The sequence below is a fragment of the Aplidium turbinatum genome, chromosome 1 (genome assembly GCF_918807975.1).
Source record: "Aplidium turbinatum chromosome 1, kaAplTurb1.1, whole genome shotgun sequence".
In the NCBI taxonomy this organism is placed as follows: Eukaryota; Metazoa; Chordata; class Ascidiacea; order Aplousobranchia; family Polyclinidae; genus Aplidium; species Aplidium turbinatum.
The window spans coordinates 33132050-33156194 of NC_137472.1; the positions used below are offsets into that span (position 1 = coordinate 33132050).

The 24145-nt window shown below is 37.1% G+C and overlaps 1 protein-coding gene across 1 annotated transcript; it reads right to left on the minus strand.

Moving 5' to 3' along the window:
* Positions 1 to 1066: 1066 nt before the first annotated feature.
* Positions 1067 to 22556, minus strand: LOC145764978 (proton channel OTOP2-like). The gene is made up of 11 exons (XM_082576699.1): positions 22449 to 22556; positions 15753 to 15841; positions 12794 to 12925; positions 9718 to 9851; positions 9156 to 9227; positions 8344 to 8541; positions 6224 to 6363; positions 5313 to 5399; positions 4273 to 4437; positions 3566 to 3648; positions 1067 to 1730 (listed from the first exon to the last, which is right to left on the minus strand). The coding sequence occupies exons 1-11, from the start codon at positions 22554 to 22556 to the stop codon at positions 1067 to 1069; spliced, it is 1872 nt and encodes a 623-aa protein (XP_082432825.1).
* Positions 22557 to 24145: the final 1589 nt, after the last annotated feature.

Below are 24145 nucleotides of genomic sequence, written 5' to 3' on the forward strand. Positions count from 1 at the left end.
GGTTCTTTCTTAAAACAGTTCATAAATACACTGTCGCACTGAATGTCAATAAATCATTCAAATTCTCGTATTAATGAACCCAAATACCTACAAGCTGGACATCGTTGAAGCCTAACTCCATATCTTCCACTAACTTCAAAACAGTAAATGATGCTGTATCTGGGACGCGATCTTCATCTTCCACAACTTTAGCTTTTCCGTAAAAGCAATCAGTATTTCAGATACATTGACCAACATTACAGTATGTTTGGTCCTTGCAAAAATTTATTCAAGATGTTTAGTTGCAAAAATATATCAAAAAGATACGCCACAAACAAAAGCCACTTTTGATCAGCAAACTCTTCTGCCAAGCTATGCTTCTTGTTTATCAAAAATTCCTTCACCTCCATGTGCAGAGTTACAAATCTCTCCAGTACTTTGCCGCGAGATAACCATCTCACATTAGAAAAGTCAACAGATGCGTGTATTAAAAATCTTAGCACAATTTTGCGAAGATTTTATTATCTTCTTTTGCGAAGATCAAGTTTTGGTGTGGTTTTTGAAGCAATTAATTGTTACAATTTCCTAGTCTAGTGTGTACTATTGTGTACACTTCACCGCAAAATGTGTGTGGTAAAATCGTCGGGTGAAACTTGCGGGGTAGTTTGAATAGTGGAAATTACGAAAACTAAAGGAGTGGTAGGCAGTTTAAACTTTGCTCAAGAGCCATTATCTTTTATCACCACATCTTACAGCGACCCAGCCAAATGAAACGGCGACCCAGTTTTGGGTCGAGACCCAGGGGTTGAAAAGCACTGCGCTAAATGGTCAAACAAAGTAAGCTATAGAAATATTTTTTTATCATATCATAAGCATTTAATAAGTAGTCTATTAGTATGTGTTAGACTAATTGAAAAAGAATAGACAAAAAGATTCACTTTTTAAAAAAATGGCTAATAATTAATCTGTTCAGTACTGTACAACGTTTTAAAACCATCATGTTGGATGACATTTTCCCCCTCCCCTTCCCCTACAGTTTTCTTTTCCCAATAAAGTTTTCTTTCTAGCTTCGTCACTGATGCGGGATTTATGCGAACGACCACATTTCAAACAAGCAGCCAGCAGAATGCATACGAAAGAATATACTGAGCGGGCGGCATAGCATCTTGATTATTGTCCAACCACTTGCTCCGTAAAATATCGATTCAAATTGATAAATGGTGAATGCTGTTCCATTGACCGACTGAAACAGCCACAGAGATGCGTTTGCTACAAGCAAGAAAAACATTACATCGCGAAGCCAAGATCTGAGCTTATCCGGTCGAGTAACTTTGGTCTCTGACACAATTTTAAGAATGCTCTGGGGTGAAAGCTGTTCATTCTCGTTTGGAAAATCTTGGTCTTCACCCAAAATTTCTTCTGATTTCTTTTTATCTTCAATTGAATCCGTGTTTTCTTCTACACACGGTGCAGATACAGAAATTACTGGATGGTTCATAACAGGGGTTTCGTTGTTTGTTGGTATGATATCATTTTCTTTTTCTTGAAAACGCACATTAGCATTCTCCACACTTGGAAAGTATTGAGTGTGAAGCTCTGCTGTGGTATTTGGTTGAACGTTAGCAAGTTTGGACACAATAGACGTAATAGAATTTTGACGACCTCGGAGATAGTTCATATTAACAAGTTCTCCTCCATCGTTAGAAGACGTCTCACCGTTTGGATCAAAACCTCTGGATTGCTCTTTCATACTGAAAAATCAAACGAATCTATTTAACGCTTTCTTTCAATTTAATCTTAATCAATTAAATTACTGAGATTTTGCTTTTAAAGAAGCTACACAGTGCCGGATTTACCACCAGACTGGAAAGGCTGAAGCGTAGGGTCTCAAGATTTAGGGGCTTCAAAATTTAAGATATGCTGCTTAGCCCATATGAAAAAACGTTTGAACATATATATTTGTAGAAATTTTCACTTGGTGATAACGTGAAACTTTCTGAAACGCAATTAATTCTAAATAAAGTAAGTAGGCTAATCATAAACAGGAGGTAGGTTAATGCAATTTTCTGGCCGAAGAAAAAAAGCAGCTATAGGCCTATAGCCTATCAAAGTTGCGCAAATGTTTTCTTTTCTTGCAAACCTAATGTAAGCAAGAAATCCAACAAGTTGTTGAACCACTGCTGGAAGCATAGCGTACCAAGAAGATGTTAACATCAAACTTACTGATAAACTTTTGCGCTTTCACATAGCCTATTCGTGAAAGATAATCACAGGCCTACAGAAAAGTAAATTTTTTTTCATACTGACCTTTATTAAATTATATACAAGCGGAACATTTAAATGGCGTTTCCAAATGCAGAATCAATACTTCGACTATTTTTTAGCTAAATGTTTACCAACTAGTCAAGAGGGGGATCATTTTCAAAACTTAAAAGATTTAAAAATAGATTAAGATCCACCATGTCTCAAAATTGCACAGGTGGTCATGAACTTGGATATAAATCCTGCCGGATTTTACATTAGCGATCGGATTTGGGTTTAAGCTTTTTTAATAAACTATTTTGAATTTGTATTTCTGCTACTTTGATGTCTTCTTAAAAATTATCAAAAAATGATTGTTCTTCATTTTAAACTGTAATATAGCCAAGATTTTTTTCCAAATGAGCATTCAGTCTACACGGGAGGCTACTGTAAGTTTCTTACCTTCGAACTTATAACGATAGTTTTTTGTTGTTGAATTTAACCGCATTTGAATTTTACAATGCTGATAGGCTAATCAAGATTTGAATTTTAGATCGAAATGTGGATTTAAATTTTAAATTCTAAAATTCGTACATTTCTGCAAGAAAGGCTACAGTAGGTTGTCTGCACTGAGTATTCTTGTGTATTGAAAGTGACAAACTAATGCACGTAATTTGTGATAAGATTTTGGATGATTTTGCTACGAGGAAGACCAGAAAAGGTTTTTTAGTCAGTCAGTTTTTATGGTAAAAGTGCGTTGCTATTAGCCTATGTGTTTTGAACCAGATTATGGCATATAGGATCTATGCAGTATGTGATCACTATTGTTGTCAAGCACGTGTATAGTTATATTTATTTTGTTATTAGCATTTCTCGTACAGACCAGACAATAATTTTTAAGTTCAATATTTCTTTGAAGAACACATCCTTAACAATAAAGTTCACTTATTTTATTGGACCAACATTTTCTGTTTTAATATTTCACAAAAATTTACAATTAAATTTCAAATTTTGGTTATCTTCGAATCGTTAATTTTAACTCTTGGGTGCACATTTTTTCATCACCAATTCACTACTAGTGGTTGTTTGACATACTCATTTCTATGGCTGAAAGGGGCCTCACAATCGGAATAGCCTAGAATTTTTTTTTATCCAATTCCAACCCTGGGCGTTCTGTGACCACTTTACAAGCGTCCGCTATTTGTCCGCAGGCTTCAAACATACTCACTACTCAGTAAACAAAGTTTGCAGTTTTGATAGCCTACTTTAGTTTGCGCGCAACTAGCCACTATCTCCATTAAAAACAAGTTAATAGCAAAGTGCTTAAACACTTCTATATCTTCACCCGAAACGAAGTCTTGATTCCGTTTCTTTGGAACTTTGGGAGGCAACTGGTTCTCGCTTTAGTCCGTACAGAATGAACACCAACTATAAATGCAATGATTCATATATTTTTTTTGTAATTTCGATTAAGAATACACTGAGATTTTTTTTATAATGAACGGACGAATAGATTTTACTTTTGTTTGGCAGCCTAGCTCTGTTGAAGAAAGCAATTGCGTCAAAACACATTGACTAGATTTGTGCATTTTAATTTGTTTTTGAAGCCTTTCATATTGCAAAGCACATTCAACGTGAAGTATGCTTTGCAGAAAAGCATAATTTTTTTTAGAATAAACACAAATACTTTCGAAAAATCAGAAACAGCTGAAATAGGAAAGGGTACAAAGGCTATAATTTAGATAAGAAAAACTAACACTTTAGGTTACACATGCTAAAGTAGTAGATTGCACCTTAAAAATGTCAATCTGCATTACAGTAGCTTATGTGTGTAGGCTACCTTTAACTTACACAATTGCTAAGTTGACAGCCTACAAGTAAGAACGTTTAGGAGCCTACAATGTGTGCAGACAGTTAATAAGTGCCCAGCCTTGTGTTGACGGCCCGAAAGAACTTTCTTTTCTTACCATTCAGAAAAGAAATTTTAGTATGCTACCAAACTGTATCAATATCAAGCGTTATATAGTAGCCTATAGGCTACATATAGTGTACCTGCAACAGGACTTGGAAAATCTCAACAAAAGGGCGAAATAGTGTCAAAATCCACGTTACGGTCTTGTTGTCAGGTCCAATTAACACAGCAACCATAGAAAATATGTTCAGTGCCAATGGACCCAACAAACATATAACAAGAAGCACTTGATCCAGCATGGGGATCTTTTCTAATTTTATCGCCTTCGTAACTATGTGTTAGAGGAAACATTGCTTATGTTATATTATAGTCTAGTATATAGTCGTGTTCAATACGGTATTACTATATGGGGTACTGCAGGTAAAACACTAATCAAGGAAGTTGACGTAAGACACAATAATATTATTCGCGCAATCACTAGAAGTACAAAATTCAGTCACGTCACTAGCTTATACAAATCTTTGAATATTTTACAACGTGAAGATATTTACAAACTCGAAATTGCAAAATTTATGCATAAAGTTTCCAATAATAATCTACCGCCTGTATTGCAAGATCGTTTTATAAAACTTGATAATATTCACTCGCACAACACTCCACAACTAAATAAAATGAAGTATTTTCTTCCACAAATAAACAAATCCGTGGCACACAATCTTCTGACACATCGGGGTACTAAATTGTGGAGTGAATTGGATGAATGTATTAAAAGCAAACACCTTGCTTTGTTTAAAAAACTTTATAAAATTACCTTGTTAAGTTCTTATTAAATCGTTAAAATCGTTCAGTTAAATTATTTTATCTCATGTAACCTCGTATTTGTGTTCTTAAACGATATGATTCATTATATGCTCATGTTTTCCCAGCTGGTCTTGATTCAATATTCTACAAAACCTTATATAATCAATTCGATTTCGAAGCTACTGTTCCATCCATCATTATATTTTATTGATACAGTTATAATGTCTGATGCTGCAATGTAAGATGACTGATGACAGGCAGCACCTTGACTGGTTAACCGCAAGGTTGTTCGGTGCTGCCAGACCTTTCTATTGCCATATTTTGATTTGTATGTAATTGTGTTTCTTTATATCGAGTCGTATTAGAAAGGCAAATAAACAATATCTCTCTCTAATGGTCGGTTGATTTTATAGAAAAGATAGAATCCAACCAGAGTAACCAAAAGCATCACTGTTTCCAAACCCATCTGCAAAAGACATTTAGGTTTTAGCAAAGATTTTGAGTCCTAACTGACCAACTTTCTTACAATTGTTTTCCACATTGTGTATAACCCATAAGGATAGGCTATAATAGGGTTACCATATTTGAAAAAGCAAAATTCCGGACAGTGCATGACTATTTCATGAGACCATATATGCGCTACCGAACTATTAGCCATTAAAATTAGTCGAGGATTCTATATCAAAATTTCACTAGGCTTCCTCTATGACATTTCAAGTAAATCTCTGATTATATGTGCGAAATCGCCTGCTTTTATAGTCTGTTGGAATGTTCTAGTAATTTTCGCAGCATGTGATCTATATCTAACCAATTCTGATTCAGCACAACGGTCAATAAGTTCAAGAAAGTTCCAAAGCTCCATAAAGTTCTAAGTGGTAAACATCATTGATAAATCAAACGCTCTGTTACATCATAATTTCGTACAACCTCGTAGTAAAAAAAATGGCAGTGTTGCACAGTACGATTGCAGATGCAGTAAAATGAGCTGGCTGAGCGAATTTTCTAGAAAAAAAAATTCTAATTCTCCCAAAACGCCCATCATAAAATTCCGGACATTTGAGCATTTTTTTAAATTCCTTCCGGACGCAAAATTTAACACTAAATTCCGGACATGTCCGGAATTTTCCGGACGGTATGGCAACCCTAGGCTATAAAGAATATAGGGCAATTGGTAGCTTAGATTTTGCCGTTTTTCTTGCAATTTTCTAATGCGATATCTCAAATCTCTGCCGCAAAAACTAAAGTTACGGTATCAAAGTACAATAATGATGGAAGAGTTGGGACACTTACCAGAAACCCATCATAATAGAGTAATTGAGCGTTTTCAGTGAAATAAGTTTTTTCAGCTGCGGGCAGTTTTGAACCTGATGTGCCAAGCAAGACAAGAAACACCATCATCAGGAAGAAAGTCACACCGCCCAATGTGGCTCCTGTAAAATTTTCGGCGAGTGTTTCGAAAGTCAAAATTAAAGAGAACTAAAACAGCCTGCCCGTTGCAATCAGTTTGTCACGTTTTACGTTTTCCTTATGCAATAGCCTACTAAATGAAAAGAGTAAGAGCAGAAAGGATTGAACAGATTTATTCAAAGTTAAAAATGGACACAAGATGAGCACACACAAAAATGTTTTTGCTTGCGTCGTTCGTTATAGCTCATTTTGTCAATTGTATTTTTTTAGTAAGTAGCCTAGACTAGCCTACTTTTCAGACTTCGTCAGTGGCTTTGTACGCCGTTGGTTGGAAAGCGATAACCTATACACTGCCATCGAAAGGAAATTTCAAACTAAAAATCGCTTGTGTGTTTGTTCTACTTGTATATTAAACTGAACATAAACTATCTACGAACGTTTTCGGCCATACACATGTTAGCCCTTTTCAAGTAACGAAAAACTTTTTTCGTTACTTAAAAAGGGCTAACAAGTGTATGGCCGAAAACGTTCGTAGATAGCTTATGTTCAGTTTAATATATTATGTTAAATGCCGTGTGTTTGCTTGGTTTCATCTGTTTATGGTTAAAGAAAGTCACCTCTTTACCAAAATTATTCTGTTTGTCGTGTGTCTGTGGCTAAATTTAAACAATGCTATACCGTCCATTATATTGTCGTCATTCGGCAGTGTTGGATTGGCGATTGACTTTTTTTACATTTTAGCTGTTTTCGTGCTTTTGAACATGGTTGTAGATTTATTTTATTTAGACGTTGGAATCTCCCACATTTTTACATAACACATTTTTACATTATAGTTTACATTAAAAATCTTATCGTCTTCTTAATTTACAAAGTCTGAAACCCCTTTTTATGCTTAATAGGCTACGGTAGTCTACCTCTTGTAGCATGAAGTTCGGGTAACACAATGAACGCAATGAGAGTAGACAAATAAACCAGCATGTTGAAATGATGTGTTAGAAGTCCCCGTCTACTCATTCCTATGGTAAGTTACAGTATAATTTCACACTTTTATAAACAATGTCGAAGCCGGTTTTTTCTTATAAGTTACAAAACAAAATAACATCGGGCTTAGGCTACTTTATTTCGAATTGGCATCAATATCTGGTTTATCATGCATTGCAGAGTGTATGTTTACAAAATTAAGCACTAAATTAGAAGTAAGTAAGCTACTAAAACAAAAGTACTTTTCTTGGGCAGGGCATTCCAATTTTATGTCTCCAACGACCTTAACCTGATTTGTTATTTCACATTACTACTGCCACTCAAAATACATAGCCTAGTGCAATAGTACATTCAATCCGAAAACAAGTTCATAGACGTTGGAGTTCAATGGACCCCATTAGCAAATGATACAAATTTTGTAGGGCATATTAGCATTGGCCTACGACAATAACCATACATCATTGAAGACATCTCGTAAAATGAATGCACTAAAAGTCAAGGAGTATCAGACCCGATCGACAACGGTAATAGAAAATTTATTCACTCAAAAATGTTTTTTGGGTCCTTTGGATCCCAACGTAATGTAAAGGTTAAACATTGCTAATAAAACTGTATAATAATGAAATGAGCTACACATTTTTTATTTGCAGTCTTTATAATGGTTATAGGCAAATTGTTCCTAAACAGTTGTTCGTAAAAAAATTGTTCGTAAACACTTGTTGGTGAAATGAAATCCGTAAAACAATTCTTAGTAAAGCATTGCTTCGTATACATCAAATCTCAATCGCATGCACAAAGAGATGCTTTGGGAAGAATTGTTTTACAAAGAATTAATTTTACGAAGAATTGTTTGCGAAGAACTGTTTACAAAGAAAACGTCGGACACCCTTTATAATTAAAGATTATGTAGGCTAATAAAAGACGCGAAACTCTGAAACAAAGTTTGTATTGGTAGTTTAATACTACTGTAAGGTGATTGTTAGCACAGCTATGATATTTTGATGGTGAGAGAAATGCCCAACCTGTGTATTTTCCATAAAACTTGTAGCTTGGTTTGATTACTTGCTCACACGGAGGAGGATACTTTCCAATGTTGCTCCAAGTGATGTAAAGCATGCACGAGGCCACCAAACTAAATTCAACCACGAATGGAAACAAGAAGGTCTCTGCTGTGTGAACTGCTTCGCAAAATGTTGAATGACACTGGCACTGATCACCTCCTACCAAATAGTTTTAAAAGAGACTTATTGTACATCAACTCAGTATTTAAAGCCAGCTATAGCCTACCTAATGGGCCTACTTTGCAAAATATATTAATTTGTTGTTAGTTAGTTTGCATGCCTTAAAAGCCCACAGAGTGACCAACTAACAAGTTTGGACATCAAGAATAAGAGGTATCGTTTCGTAAATTTTATTTTTAAGGTTTAGGTCACAGTCTATGCAAATTGTTTAATTAATTTGAATTAATGTTAATTTTAAGCTTTTATTCATTATGTATAATAATAATCTACTGTATTAGCTAATGTCGAAAATTTTGTTCTTGAATTTACAATAAGATTTACAGTGGGCTAGGCCGTGTTAGTTTTTATATTTGTTTATAGCTGGTACAATTTTTGTTGTAAAAAGCCACCATGCTCCTGTCCATAAAACTTGTCTATAAAGTTTCATTAAAACATCTTGCATCTTTCGGTTCAAACTTTGTTTAGATATTGCTATTACTTAAAGCTTTTCAGGAAATATAGGCTAAGTATAGATCCACGTTTTGATTTGATGGAGTAACTGAGCTAATGCCAATGAGAAGATTAATTTTGTTTAAGTAGAATTTCATACTTACCATGACCATCATCAGCTACCACATAAGAAGTTACATTTGATTCAAAACGACGTGAAATAGAATGCGTTTCATCTAAAAAATATTAATAAACGTAATCACAATAGTCTAGGCTTATATTTCAGAACACAAAAATAGGTCTTAGGCTATTGGTAGTAGACGATGCACATCAAAATACCAAACTTCTTTAATAAAAGCAAGAAATTTCATACAAACTTGCATGTTGAATTGAAAGCTAAAGTAAATTTACGATCGTGAGGCTAAGTAGTTAAAACTGTGCATTAAATGCTTAAGCATTTAGACCTATTGTACTTCCTAGTACTTCCCTGCTGCATATAATGTTCAATCGTTCAAAAGTGATCAAAACATGATCATCGGTCATACATCGCAACAAACAACAAATATCTGTTGTAGCTTCAATAAAAAAGAAAAGAAAAAAGAAGATAAAAGCAAACATCGACCTAACGTTTCTTTTTGGTGCCATTAGCCTACTTGACATCTCTAGTTACATCAACCTGCTACATTAACATAAATATTTAACCCGAGTGACTTTTTTCAGCCCTACGTATAATCCAAATAATAAAAACCTTCAGTTGGTGCATGTCCAATTGTCCATCTCCCAAAGCGATCAAGGTCTCGTCCACGATCGACGCTATCCAAGTGGACAAATTTACAGATATGATGTACATGAGTCCAATTCTGCAAATTAAATGTTAAGCTGTATAAAATGTAGCTTGCTGTAGAAGTATCGTGTCTTGCATTTCGGGGTGATTCTAATTATCAAATTTGAAATCTTTGATCAATCTCAGTTTTTATGTTTGGAAATCCAACAGTTGCTGTGTGTTTTTTCGTTTGGTTTTATTAGCAAGACGTCGTATTACAAGAAAGATCAATAAAAACAAAGTGCACTACAAATCTCAGTTCTTATTATTAATATTCTGAAATTATAGATTTATTCAACATTATGTCACTTGTCATTCTTGAAGATCAATAATGACTCAAACGGTTTTTTAATGCTTTGACAAATAGGCTAGAATACTCAATAATCTTTTTTTGTAACATCTTATTTGGATCAGAGTTGGGTGAATTACAACTGTAGCTGTATTGTCATATATTTCACATTTTTATGTAATTGTAATTACAATAGCAACTAAGACTTATTGTTGTGTAATGCAATTGTAATTTAAAAAATAAATGGACCAAGTTACAAATAGGTTTGATAAATTACATGCATGACATACAATGTAGAATTGCTGTGCCTACTTGTGCCATATATTAAGAAGCGCCGGAAGCGGGGGGACAGGGGGGCAATGGTGTCTTTTAGGGTCATGTAAGCCAGGAATCCGCAAATAGTGGGTTGCGACCCAAATTTGGGTCGCGAGACCATCTACAGTGGGTCACAAAAGGGTTTAAACTAACTATAAATATAGCTTGTATTTCAAAAATACATATAATCATATAGTCTTTGACGTGCTGAGTTTCGTACAATTTTGTACAAGAAAATTTCTACTGTCCAAAGTGGTACATTAGTCCTCGCTTATTTAGCCCATGGTTATAAAGCCTAGAAGACACCTTGAGCCAGAACATGAAAACTCTCTCAGGTTATCTCCAGAACTGGCGACTGAAACTCAGCGAAACCAAAACTGTGGCAGCAGCTTTCCACCTAAACAATCGGGAAGCTGATCATGAGTTACATGTTCAAAACAATGGAAAACCTTTGTCCTTTTGCCCCGAACCAAAATATCTTGGGGTGACACAAGACAGGTCGCTCACATCATATCACCACCATTTGGTGTCACTGTGCAAGAAACTGACACCTCGCGCTGCGCTACTTAAGCGCCTGGCAGGCTCCAGCTGAAGAGCAAGAGCTGACACTTTGCGCATAGCGGCCTCAGCCCTTATCTACTCTTCAGCAGAGTACTGTGTACCTGTTTGGTGCTGCAGTGCTCACTGCCACAGCATCGACACTGCCACAAACAGCGCCCTGCGCATAGTGACCGGATGCCTGCGTCCCACACCATTGGACAATCTTCCCATTCTCGCTGGCATCCAACCTGCTGAGCTTTGTCGCGAAGAAGCCACTCTGTCTCTCGGCCGACGGGCACTGGAGCCTACCCATCTTCTCCACCACAAGATCTCTGCTTCCCCAAACGAGCACTCCCGTCCACTGAAATCGAAACACCCATGCGTGCCAGCCGCTCAACTTCTGATCAACGAAGCTGATGAACAAAACATCTCTGAGGCGATTTGGGCGGACCATAAATGGAATTCTAAACGGAAGCCAAGTACAACTAGACTACATTCGTTCATTTCCTAGGCCGACACATGTTCCATAGGCCTGACACTACAAAGACAGGTATGGGTATGCCTGACGTCAGACTTTTCCGCTAAACGATGCACCAATGGTGAATAGCCTCTTCCTCCTCCTGTGAATGTGGTACCGAGGAACAGACCGCAGATCACACCATCAATGACTGTAGGCTACCACCTTCAAGCCATCTAACGGAGTTGAAGGTCTGCGCGTCTTGGATGATAAAACCAAACACTGGCTGCTCTCTAGTAGCCTTCAGGTGTAGTCCGGGAACATCGTGAGTCTGGGGTGGTAAAAGAATAGACCCTCGGCCCCAGAGGCTTACACGACGATGACGACGAAGCCCACGGTTAATAGGTCCACTCGCTTATTAAGCCCAATTTGGTCCATTCCTGAATTACTGAAGGTATAGGAGTGGTAAAAAATTCCTCCCGCTCAATAAGCCCAAAATTGTTCGGTCCTGATGTGGGCGTAACAAGCGGGGATCACTGTATTGAAATTGATATTAAATTGCAAAGTATTTTGCGCAAAATTATATGCTTCTGAAACGTTTGGGCCGTAAAGATTTCGAACGATTGTTCTTTGGGTCGCGCCAACAAGTATTTGCGGACCCCTGAATTGTAAGCTACTGCACATTTTGCAATGTAACAATTTCTGCTATTCGCTTTTAGCTTAATTATAATTTTTCTTCTTTGCTTCAAAATAATATTCACGACACAAAATTCTGTATCGCAGTGGGTTACATTATTATACCAGAGCATGATGCCCTCCCGTGCCATTGTTGTTTGTATACCGAACACTTGTATCATTACTCGACAATGAGCTGATAGATGAGCATTATCGCTATATCTTATTTTAAAACTTAAAAAAAAAAGATCTTTCAGCAACAAAAGTGTGTTTTTTCATAATCTTGCCCCCCTTCCCCAGTCAAAAATCGCTCCGGCGCCTCTGCGTATATTGTGTGTTAAAATATGCTATCTATAATGTAATGTAAATGTAATTTCTCGTACTTTGATGTCTTGTCAAATGCAATTCTACTGCTTTTGATAAACTCACACTGTAAAAAAATCATTGCTGAACATGGACAGCCTATTGAGGCACTGAATTTTTGTAATTGAATGGTGTGATTTATTACATTTAGGAGTAATTGTAGTTTGAAAATTTTAAATAATACAATTGTAATGTAAGGTAATTAAACATTTTGATGGTGTAACTTATTTGTAATTGAAACTACTAAAACTATTAAAATTGGTCCAACTCTGATTTGGACACATATTCTTTTAATCGCATAATTTTATTTAGCCTACCAATTGGGCTGTTCGTACTTTACCTTGAGCCAGTGCTGCAGTTCCTAATATAAACCTTTGAAAATCTAAACAGATATTTGACTTGGCTGGTAATGAAAAGAGCATGCATGAAAAGATGTGCGGCGTTCACTTGATTGTATACGCAGCTTGAAACACTGTATAATGTCGGTCTATGTTTGTGTTCAGGATTATAAACCAAAACTAGATATTATTGTTGTTCATTAACAGGAGACAATCAACACTTCCGCAAAACTTATTAATTTGTAATAATAATTTAACTAAAATATTATCAATTTAATTCAATTGTTTTTAATTGGCTAGACTCGATTACCCCAAATTTTTTACTCCCGCTTCTTTCTGCGATGGAGATATGACACCTTCAACGTACAGTATAAGCCCTACTATCAGCACCGTGTCTGATTTAATTAATGCACCCCTGGCACAAATGAGTGTCTCGATTTCAAGTCGTCGAGAAAACTTTCGAGGTTGCTGAAAAATTGTGTGTAGAGCGAGAAATTGAGCTTCTTTGCCGAATGCTCAAGGTAGGCCTATATACACATCATGATCTTCTGGCAAGTTTAGAAGCTTGTATGCTAGCAAGATTGCAAGAATTATTCGTAGTTGTAGAAAATCAATCACAGGCACCTTAGCATTGGGCAATATGTCGTCACTCCACCGATCGCATAAGAAGGAATGTTAAAGATTTCATTTTGATGAAGAGTTACCTTTTTTATTTTGATTTATTAATTATAAAAGAAAAGCAATTTTGTTTCGTTTTGAATTTATTACGAAACGATTTGCTACTTTTTTTAGGTTTACGAGTGTTTAGCACAAAACAATTTAAAAAGTATTTTCAAGTTACACTAAAATATTCATGTTTAAAAAGAGTACGTCTTTGAAAACTTAGCATACTGTCCAATCGATTCGATTTCACGTTTCAAAAAGCGAATGGTGTGGATTCGTCACACCACGTTATTTACTGGAAAACTAAAATATATATATTGAAAAAACAACTGTTGAGAAAATGACTGTTGAGAAAATGGCTTTTGAGAAAATGGCTTTTATTGAAGCAAGGTCGAAGAAACAAACACCAGGCTGCTCTTCCAAATACGTCACGATGTGGACTCTGGCAAGTGTTTGTTTAATATTCTAGTGAGGTGGTTTCCGGCTGGAAATTTACTCAAGTGAACTTTTCTGTACAGGTAATTGCAAAATTTTCTCCCGTCTAAACAAGAACGAGATTCAAAAAATATACTTACAAAATCAAAATGAGAATCTGTCTACTTTTTGGACATTTTGTCGATTTCAAATAAACTGAGTAAAAGACTCTATCATAACACAAGGTATCTATAGGTATGTATGTGGTCGTCTCTATCATTCTCACTGACTGCAATGTTTTGCAGCGTATTTGCAGCATTACGCGATTATGAAACCTCTACTATTGACGTAGCTTTTATAAAAATCTCCCACATAGCATTACCTTATTTGGTTTCTATTTTTCGCTCTGTTCTTGAGCTGTTTTCATGCATGTGTTATGCTATTTCAGTATTTCATTTGAGATTGTTAACAGTTCTTCTTTTTCCGTGTATAAGCACTACAACTTTTGTAAAATTTCATTCAAATTTTTACAATCTGAAGCTACTGCTATGATAAAGAAGAAAGTTAAAATAAATGGAGTAGCAAATTTTTATGACCAAATTTAAGTCAACCATGTATCTATTAAAATTACATTGCTAAGAGGAGATCCGTGTTTGGCTGCGGCTAGATTTCCAACCTATGTTTTGGTGTTTGCTCCTGATGTTGATGGTGGTTTAGAAGCTGCTAGGGATATCATTTTCAGAGGAAACATGAAAATGAAATTTTTCAGCACTGCGACTGGTGATATTTGGAACGTTGGGACATTTTTTGTTAGACAAGTAGCAGATGATGGTGATGTACAAATTTGCAAATTTTATGATCTTGCTGGATATTTCTACTTCGACTAAATGTTTATTATAATTTGTTAATATTTGTCCTGATGAGTTCTTTATGAACGAAAATCGGTTCTGCAACAAATAAATTGCAAAATAAAATTGTAATGCTGTGTGGGAGATAGCTGGTCGTCGATGGTATAAAGATTGACATCGAGCAAAAACTTTAGAGTTTTATGTCATGATTAGTTGAAGTTTTAGATTTGTGATCGCCTATAGAGGAAGTGCCTTAGTACCTGATCCTTTCTATGATTTAAGTATCTTTTCAATAAGAACACAAGGTATTCTTAGCAAACAACTTAATTATTTGCCAAGAGTTGAAACAAAGAAATCAAGCTCTAGCTTAAAAGTACAAGGTTCGAAAGTATGGAATGAAATCCCACAGGAAATACGCAAACTTTCCAAGCCTTCAGTGATAAATTAAAATTCTTCTTCTTCAACAGATTGATCATGTTTGATCAGCTGATCTTTTATATTAACTCTCTCCATTTTGTTCTGTCTTTTGTTTTTAGTAGTAGCCTACCTAGGTCATGCTTCTCATTAACGTAGTTTCCTTGATATTGTTGAAGTTTTTTATTTCTGTTCATCCTTGAATTGCAAGTTTTTGCTCGTTTGCCTTGTTCCATCCCAGTCAACATTAAATTTTCCAACGAGTGGCTTCTTGCTATATGTCCGAGATATCTTAATTTTCTGAGGTTGATGTTGTTAATCAGACTCCAGTTATCGTCTATTGGTTGAGTGACAAATTCATTTGTTTTTCTACCCATCCAGTTGAAAATTAAAGTTAGATTACATGAAAACAACGACCAATCAATTCCTTACATAAAAAATAACTTAGCCTACCTCTACAAAGATTTACTCTCAACAAAATCGGAGTGTGTAAAGAGCTGATTTTGTTTTTACTCATCTTCATGGAGATGCTTCAACGTGGTGTAAAGGTGAACCCAGGCTGATAGCTAGGCTCATTCCTAGCAACTCCTGGGGCTAATTATCATTATCCGATCGAACATACCGGACACCATTAGCATAGTTTCTCCAAACATCCATGTCCATCATCGAATTCGATAGTTTATGCTTCTGCACTCCAGTATTCTGTTCTAACTAATGAAGAAAGGTTATTGCTAGTCGACTCCTTTTCCTAGTACCATAGTCTGGTTCCCAAAGAAGAATATTACTAATTTCCTGTTGACTTCTAAAGCAGTGACCTACCAGCGCTGTAGTCTTCGTCCTCTGATTGTCTCAGTGAGAGGTGGCAGGTCACCATAAAGTTTTTGTTTGTGAAGTGTTGCTTCCGGCTAATGTTGAATGTCTTTCTTAAAAGTCTGGTGTAGTAGCCATTGAGACGATTCTCCATACATTTTGAGAGTCCATATATTTTTTGTCTTGCTTTCGACGATTTCATGCTGTATTATTCTGCTAACTCAGTTCTTTATTCAACTGTGTCGTCACAAACCGTTTAACCTGGATCTCATTTCACCGCGTTGTATTGGTTCACTGTTAAGTGAAAGGTGTATAAATTTCCACCCCTAGGGGTGGTCTCTGTTTTCCACCCTATGCGTTTGTAGGGTGGATCTTTCCACCAAAAATGGTGGATATTTCCACCCTTGACCAATGGTGGAGATTTCCACCCCCAACAAAATCCACCCTAAACTGTGGAAACTTCCACCCACCCTATACACTTATAGGGTGGATATTTCCATCACAAAAGCTGTAAAATTCCACCCTTCATCTGAGGTAGAAATTTCCACCTCAGCAGCATCCACTCTCAGGCTGTCTAAATTTCCACCCTAATCATTCGCTATCTCCGCTTGCAGCAGATTGCGCATCAAGATGGGTTACTTGACAGGGTTCCATGTGATTTTATGAGCCGTACTGCTTCCATGCTGGCTCAAGGCAGATTGGAAGAGGGTGATATGTCACCAGATTATTACCCGATTTATCCTCACTACCTTATGCAAGAAAGAACACAATCGTACCCTTTTTGAAGTCTTTGGTATGACCCGACCTGGAATCGAACCCCGGGCTACCAGCACCAGAGCCGAAGGCGATAACCACTGAGCCACGGGTGCTCCACCCTTTAGGATGATCCTATTTTTACCTTATTCCTTTTGCTTGAAGTGGAAATGTCCATATTTTCCAATAGATTCGTGGTTCAAATTCAATTGCTAGGAACGCTGAACGCTAATAGAAATAGGAACTCTATCAAGTTTAATTTTTGCAAAACAAAAATATTCCAAATTATTCATATTCGCAAGAAATCACATAACGTTGCATTAAAATTTACTTTAAATTAAAAAAAAGAATGATTACCGCAAAGCTACTGATGCTATATGTTAATTATCTCTATTTTGTGATGTAAACAAATTTCAGATGGTGGAACAATCCACCCTTTCCTTCATTCCACCTTTGCCGCGAGAAATAACCACCCTCAATAATTTCCAACTCAGCCTTTCCACCCTCGTTGTTAACAGCGTGTGTATTTCCACAGTTTAGAGTGGATTGAATACTAAACGGTGGAAATATCCGCTATTCTTTTCGCTTTCCACCCTTGCCGCGAGAGATTTCCACCCTTGGAAATTTCCACCCCAAGGTTTCCACCCTTTTGATTAACAGTGTTGGTTCTTTACTGATATAATTTGCAAAAAACGCAATTTTCGAGATGAACCGATCGTTGTGCACAGTTGTTAACAGATTTAATCATTTTTAGCCATAGTCCAGTCGGCCATAGTCAATTCTGCCCATAAGAATGGTAGAAATTCGTTCCCCCTTCATAGGTCGACCCGCTTCATCATTTTCAGCTTGTTGTAGCCCACTGTTGAGCGAAGGCCTTCCCCTTTTCTTGCCAATCCAGTTGATCGTGTGTTTTTATGTAGGCTACCAGTTTGTTGTTCCACATTCTTTGTCAATCTCGTCTCTCCGTCTCATTTTTGGCTTTCTTCGTTTGCGTTTGTTTTTCATAGAGTGTCCAGCAAGTTGTTAATTTGTTGGTCCATCTGTTGTCCTGATGTCTGACCTGCCCGCAAGCATGGCCATTTTAGGTTTTTGATACATATGTAATTGCTCAAGTTCAAGTAGGCCAGGGGTTCCCAACTTGCGGTACGTGTACGACTAGTGGTACATGAAGGTTTTTCAGGTGGTACGCGAGTAGCTTCTGTTTTCTGAATTCACTACTTTGTATTTTGTTTATCTGGTTTGGTTCACAAAAAAAATTCTCGAAGCCTATTCTTATTGTTACGTAGCTATTCTTGTCGTTTCGTGTAGGGCCGTTGACAGGATTTCTCGAGCCCGGTACCAATTTATTGTCGGGCCCCCTTCATGGACAATGTTATGAATAAATAAAGGTTGTGTACAAACTTTTATTGATGTCGTTTAAGCATGGTCATTTAACAAATCTTGCGCAATCATAAAATTTCTTGAATCCGCAAAACTTACTATCTCTATTTAGCGGTTGCTTTTATGAACTTTTATTTGTCACATGGCGCTAGAGTATTACTTCCCGATTCCATTGATGTTTTACTGGTCATTTTAGGTTCACCAGAAGAGAATTTACAGCAAAGTTAGTGCAGAAAATAAGAAAGTTTTCAATTTGATTTGGGAAAGGTGTTTGGGCCTCGGTCAAAAATTTGCTGATTGCTGCAATCTGAAAATAGTTTTGTTCTAATTTTTAGTGCAGAAATAGGGATAGCAATCTTCTTACCTGTGTCATTTCAGTTTTTGAGTTTGAACAAATATTAGCCTGTTTATTTTGAAGTTCGTGTTTGGGGTAATATTCGTGTTTAAGGAAATCACTATACTAGACTAAATTCTTATTTTACTAATTGGTGGCTGAAGTGGTTATTTTACCACCAGAAAGCTGAAATGGGCCAGGTACCCAGAAGGAGGTCAGGTACTTTACCATCTGACGGCTGAAATGTTTGTTTTAACCTCTGATGGCAATTCCTTTAGATCTGATTATGTTAAGATCTTGACAATGTTTGAAGTCGCGAGGGATTTTTTAAATCCGGGCAGCTTAAATATTCCAGACCCGGGTTCAAAAGTACCACCTAGGCCCCCTGTCAACGCCCCTGGAAGCGCTGGTTTTGTATTTTCAGGCTCAATGTAAGACTGACAAGGTTGATGGTGCAAAACGGATTTATGATGCACTTGTAAATCGTGGAACAAAGTATATGCTCGTTTTTTTTGCGGTATGTTCTTAAAAAGTTTCTTAAAAACTTTTGCATTGTGCATGTTACTTGCATATTTCAAACATGTACTATGTTACTGTTACTGAAAAACTCGTCCGCAGAAGCTGTATTTTATGGTTTCTACAGAATATAGAAATATTTTGAGTCTCTTCATCAGAGAAGATTACATCATGCACAGAAAATTAGGAGAAATAGATCCAAGCAATGCTGAAAATCATAAAAACATGTCAGCTGTGCACAGAGATGGGCGTGATCTTGATCTTGAAGATCACTTTTTTTTTGGTGATCTTGATCTTGATCTAAGATCACTTTTTTTTTGGTGATCTTGATCTTGATCTAAGTGTTACGGCCAATCTCTGTACAAATCAAACGTCATATAAAACCGTTCAAGTCTACTGAATATTACGTCATGGAAGTTGCTAGAAAATGTGCCAAAATTGCACCATCGTTCATAGACTTGTGTCAAACTTGTTTGGACTTGTTTGGGCCTGTTTAAACAGGAATATTATATCAGCTTTAAACACCTGTTGGAATGACTTCATAATTGTCTTTCATTTATTGCGTCACAGTACTGCATACGTGAATTTGAGATATTGATATCTATTCTGGTCATTCGTAAAATGATTGTTTGAAAGTTGGCCGCACATTTAACTGTTGGCTTAGTGCTTGCTAGCTGGACAAAGGTTCCGTCTTTTATCCAATTAATCTGTATTGTAGTGACAGTTTTTTTAGAGGTGTAGGCGTTACACCTATTTTCGATAGCCTCGGGCTAATTTTACTGGAATACACTGTTTGAATAGACGTTTCGAAAGTGTGTGGTTATATTTGGGTCATTGCATGCAGACGAACGGATTTGGGAATCTTACGTTACAATTTTCCCACGAAGAGATTATGGTTTACCGCTGTGACCACTAAGATCACTTTTTTTGTGTGATCTTGATCTTGAAGAATAATAAGATCAAGATCACTTTAAAATTGAAGTTTACTTAGTAGATAGAGGCATTTTTTTAGAACTCGTACTGTAAAAAGTAGTTAGTAGAAACTACTAACATAAAGCCACTGTTAATATGATATATGTCCAACAAACGACGATTTAAAGTCTCCATCTAATCTGGTCAGTGTTGCCATTTCAAAATTGAAAAAGTTTTTTGTGTTGGTCATAATAAAGAAGTCAACTTCCGTGTACTTTATGTTGACGTATAAGAATATTAAAGAAATATTTGCTTTCTTTGACCCAATTTGAGATGTTTCAAAAGTCTAGAATGGCGGTCTTAAAAAATCTGGACTCTAGCCGACTTTGGTCTTGTAAAGTGGTTTATTGCAGCAAATCAACAAGACTAGTTTAGGGTCTGAGTATGGAACGGTTTGTCTGAGCGCAAACCTCTGAACTTTTTTGATAGCAGAAAACAGTATCAAGGTTGCCAGATGGGTAAATGGTGCAATAAACATTGACATATTACAGTGAAAGTTAAAACTACATAGTAACACGAATAAAAACTCTCACATGAACCAGACAAAAATTTGGTAAAAAATGATGTAGTTCAAAGTTTATTTTTATTTATTTATTATAAATAAAAAGTATAAAACTAATGGCAAATTTTGCGACTTTTTCAGAATTACTGTAATTAACCTCGGCCTTGGGTGTGACGTTGCGATTCTACGCAAACTACGTCAACAGTTGATAGGCCTAATAGCAACAGTCACTAACTTATCACAATTCTTAGGCCAGCGATCGAGTAATTAAAAGTAAAAGTTAGCAATACCAACTATATACCTTTACCCAGGTTGCTCATAGTAACTATTTTTTGCAACATCATTGATCAAAAACTTCATTTTTTTTTCAAGTACAAAAAAAAGTGATCTTGAAAGTGATCTTGACCTTCAAGATCACGATCTTGATCTTGATCTTCAAGATCACATAGTTTGGTGATCTTGATCTTCAAGATCACCTATTCCTGGTGATCTTGATCTTCAAGATCACCAATACTGGTGATCTTGCCCATCTCTGGCTGTGCACCTTGGTGGACGAACAATAGCCCTGTTGGAACAGGAACCCCATTTGTTTTTGTATATAGTTATATGCCATAATAACTACCAACAAGCATCTATTATATGTATAGCCTAATTATATATAGGCTTACGTTTTACTACCGGTAGTTGCAGCTTTCTGAGGCTTCTGTGTAATGATATAAAGTGGTGTTAAAAGCACATGCAGGTACTTTAAACCGCTTTACTACATCTTTTTTGGATCTGGGTTTTCTTTGCTTGTTGCTTCATCTAGGTTTTTTTGAACACACGATCTAAGTTTATTGGAAATTTTTCGCTGGCATCCCTGGTCATGTCAATTGTCAACAAGGAGCACAGTTGCTTTGAAAAGTCGTACAACGCTGTGGGATAGTGGGCGTTAATTATGTCAAATGATTGCTCTTGATAGATATCATCTACTGTTTTATAGCTTAAGCTACAAATAGCGTTAAATAATGCTAGTTGTAAGATAAAAATAGATTGGAATAAAAATTTTAACAACAGTTATAAGGAATGTTTTCCAATAAACTTCCAGCTCAGTATGGCTTCTTAATATTCAACGTTAGGTTAGGAACCCCTGAAGTAGGCGAATCTCACTCTGAGACATTCAATGATCTCTGAGACAATTTGGTTGGTGAGACACTGCTGTGGTCTACTAGGAGATGTCCTCGAAGCGCACGCTGCACAGCCTTTCCCTTCATCGTGTGTACCACAGCATTCTCGCCTTAGATTGTCGTCTCTAGGACTTCCTTAAGTCCACTTCCCTCCATCAATGTCCCGATGGCACCCAACAGATTCATGAGCGTATGGAAACTAACAAGTAACAAGACATCTTTTAGTTGGAGTCCTCAACTTCATCAAAAATTTCAGAAGCCTTCCAACACAATGACTGATCAAAAGTTATAATAGGTGGAATGTTGTGCCCTGTTGTGAGCTTGCAGATGAAGTCAAGTGTGGATAGAAAACATGTTTTTGACATGTTTAAAACGATCATTAGTAGGAAGAGAACATACGTTTGACCTGGATGCTCACACCTACTGTACCTTGTGCTCATTATTCCTTGCCAGTTCGGAACATTTACATTAAATTTGAGTGACTATTCCCAAAGCAAATCAATTTTGCGGTCAGCATCATGCAGATTTGGTAACGTTCTACAGCAACATGTTCCAATGGGACCTCGCCCATTCACCATCTTTTGCGTGTGTCTCAGATTCTTGGACTGTACATTACAACACTTTATCTACCATTGTCCTGTATATTGACCCCAGGACAGATATGTGGACCTCACAACGCTTGATGAACACACAATCCATTGGCTGCGGCGCCTGGATGTAACAACGTGATCTGCGGCGGCCGCAAACGTAAGAAGAACAAGGTAACGTTCTGAACTTGATGTTACTGCTTGCGTACTTGGCGAAACGGTAGTATTTAACTGAGACTTTTGTCTCATCTATGACTTTGAGATCACACAATTTTTGTCTACCAATTGTGTAGCAAACCTGCCGGCTAGGGGTAACAGCAGCAATCATTCCCATTCCATGGAACGTTTCCTTCTCATTTAAAGTCACTATGTTGTGGTCAACATTGTCAGCAGCAAACAGGAGCATTGTATCTCCTATGTATCTGCATTGTATCTACATTATATTGCCTGTCCACCAAGGACATCTGGAGCAACTGTGGATGCTGCATTTTCCTCAAAGCGTTGGACTTCAGAATTGGAAGAGCAATAAACCATGACAGATAGGGTGTCAATGAGAAGCCTGGAGCGATAATGTTGGTGCATCTGTGCAGCAAGGCCCAGCTGTAAAGGAGCTACGACTGTTCTTGGGAAAACTGCTTGAATTATTGAGTGGCAAATACTTGCCTGCTTCTTGCGAGTGTGTTTTTCCACTAGAAGTTGCTAGAGCATATATCGCAAGCTTTGGGGAACATATCCGAGAGTTGACTCGATTTGTAAGTTTGTGATCTTTGGATACTCGTTCAGGATGGGTGTGACTAGAGTCTTAATATCACCTTTGATTAATTGGGCAACCTTCGCGATTATTGCTTTCTTTTGGGCATCTTCGTCATCCTTGTTTGGCACTTTGAAATAGTCACGTAGAATTTTGCTAGTTTTTTTTTCAGAAAAGTTACAATGGTTTGTAACTCCTCACTTTTAGCCACAAATACAAAATCTCCATAATGCGCAAGCAATTTGGACTTCAGATACCGGTTACCAGGGGTGCGGGAAGTAGGGGTGCTCAAGGGGCTGAAACAAGGCCGGATTTACCTGATGTGGGGCTTGGGGCACTTTTTTCGCCTTCCGCGCGAAAAACTACCTCAACGTCTACAGTAGCATTAATCCAGCACTGCACTGCATTTTGCAGAAACTTTAAAGGCTGAAAAAAAAATACAAAATCACAATTTTTTCACGTCGGGGGTCCTTCAAAAGGGGGCCCGCGGCACCTACACTCTCTGCTCCTAAATCCTGGCCTGGGGTGAAGCCCCCCCTAGAGCTAATTCAGCCCCCTGGAATTTTCGATAATTGCTTCAGCCCCCCCTAGAAAATTCTAATAGTTTAAGGTAGATAACATATTTTCAGAAAATTATTCGAATAATACTTGCTACAGTGAATCGAGTTTCTGTTACATGTGGTCGCGCTCATCATTCGCAATAAAGAGTCGTCAATCACAATGATTTACACCTCGCAGTAGCGGTACTAGCCACCCTCCCTATTAACACGGCGGTCCATCGTTTATTGGACATCATTCTGCAATATTTACATTTCACGCTGTAGCCTACTTCTGAACATTACAATAATAAATGATATTGCTTTTTCGTCTCGTTTTGTTCGTTTGTGCGATGAGAGGAGACGTACGTGCAAAGATATTCGGCTTGGTCAAACAAGCACGCACGATGTGGCTTTATTTTGTGATTACCTACAGCGGTGAAGTTTTTCAACCTGCAGGTCTCTGCTTCTTCAGCTTTGGAATCCATCACCATTCTCCGCAAACGGATAAAAAAATCTCAGAAAAGATGAATTTGTTTCCAAGCATATGGAAGCAGCGAACGTCTTTGCGTCTGCCAATAACCTAAAGATGCCAAATGATCAAAACTCCAGCAAGATTTCGAAACACAGAAGAATCGGATGCTTTGTTGCCTGGGGGAGAAAGAGCGTGAAAACGGCAATACATCGAAGCCATTAATTTGGTTCAAG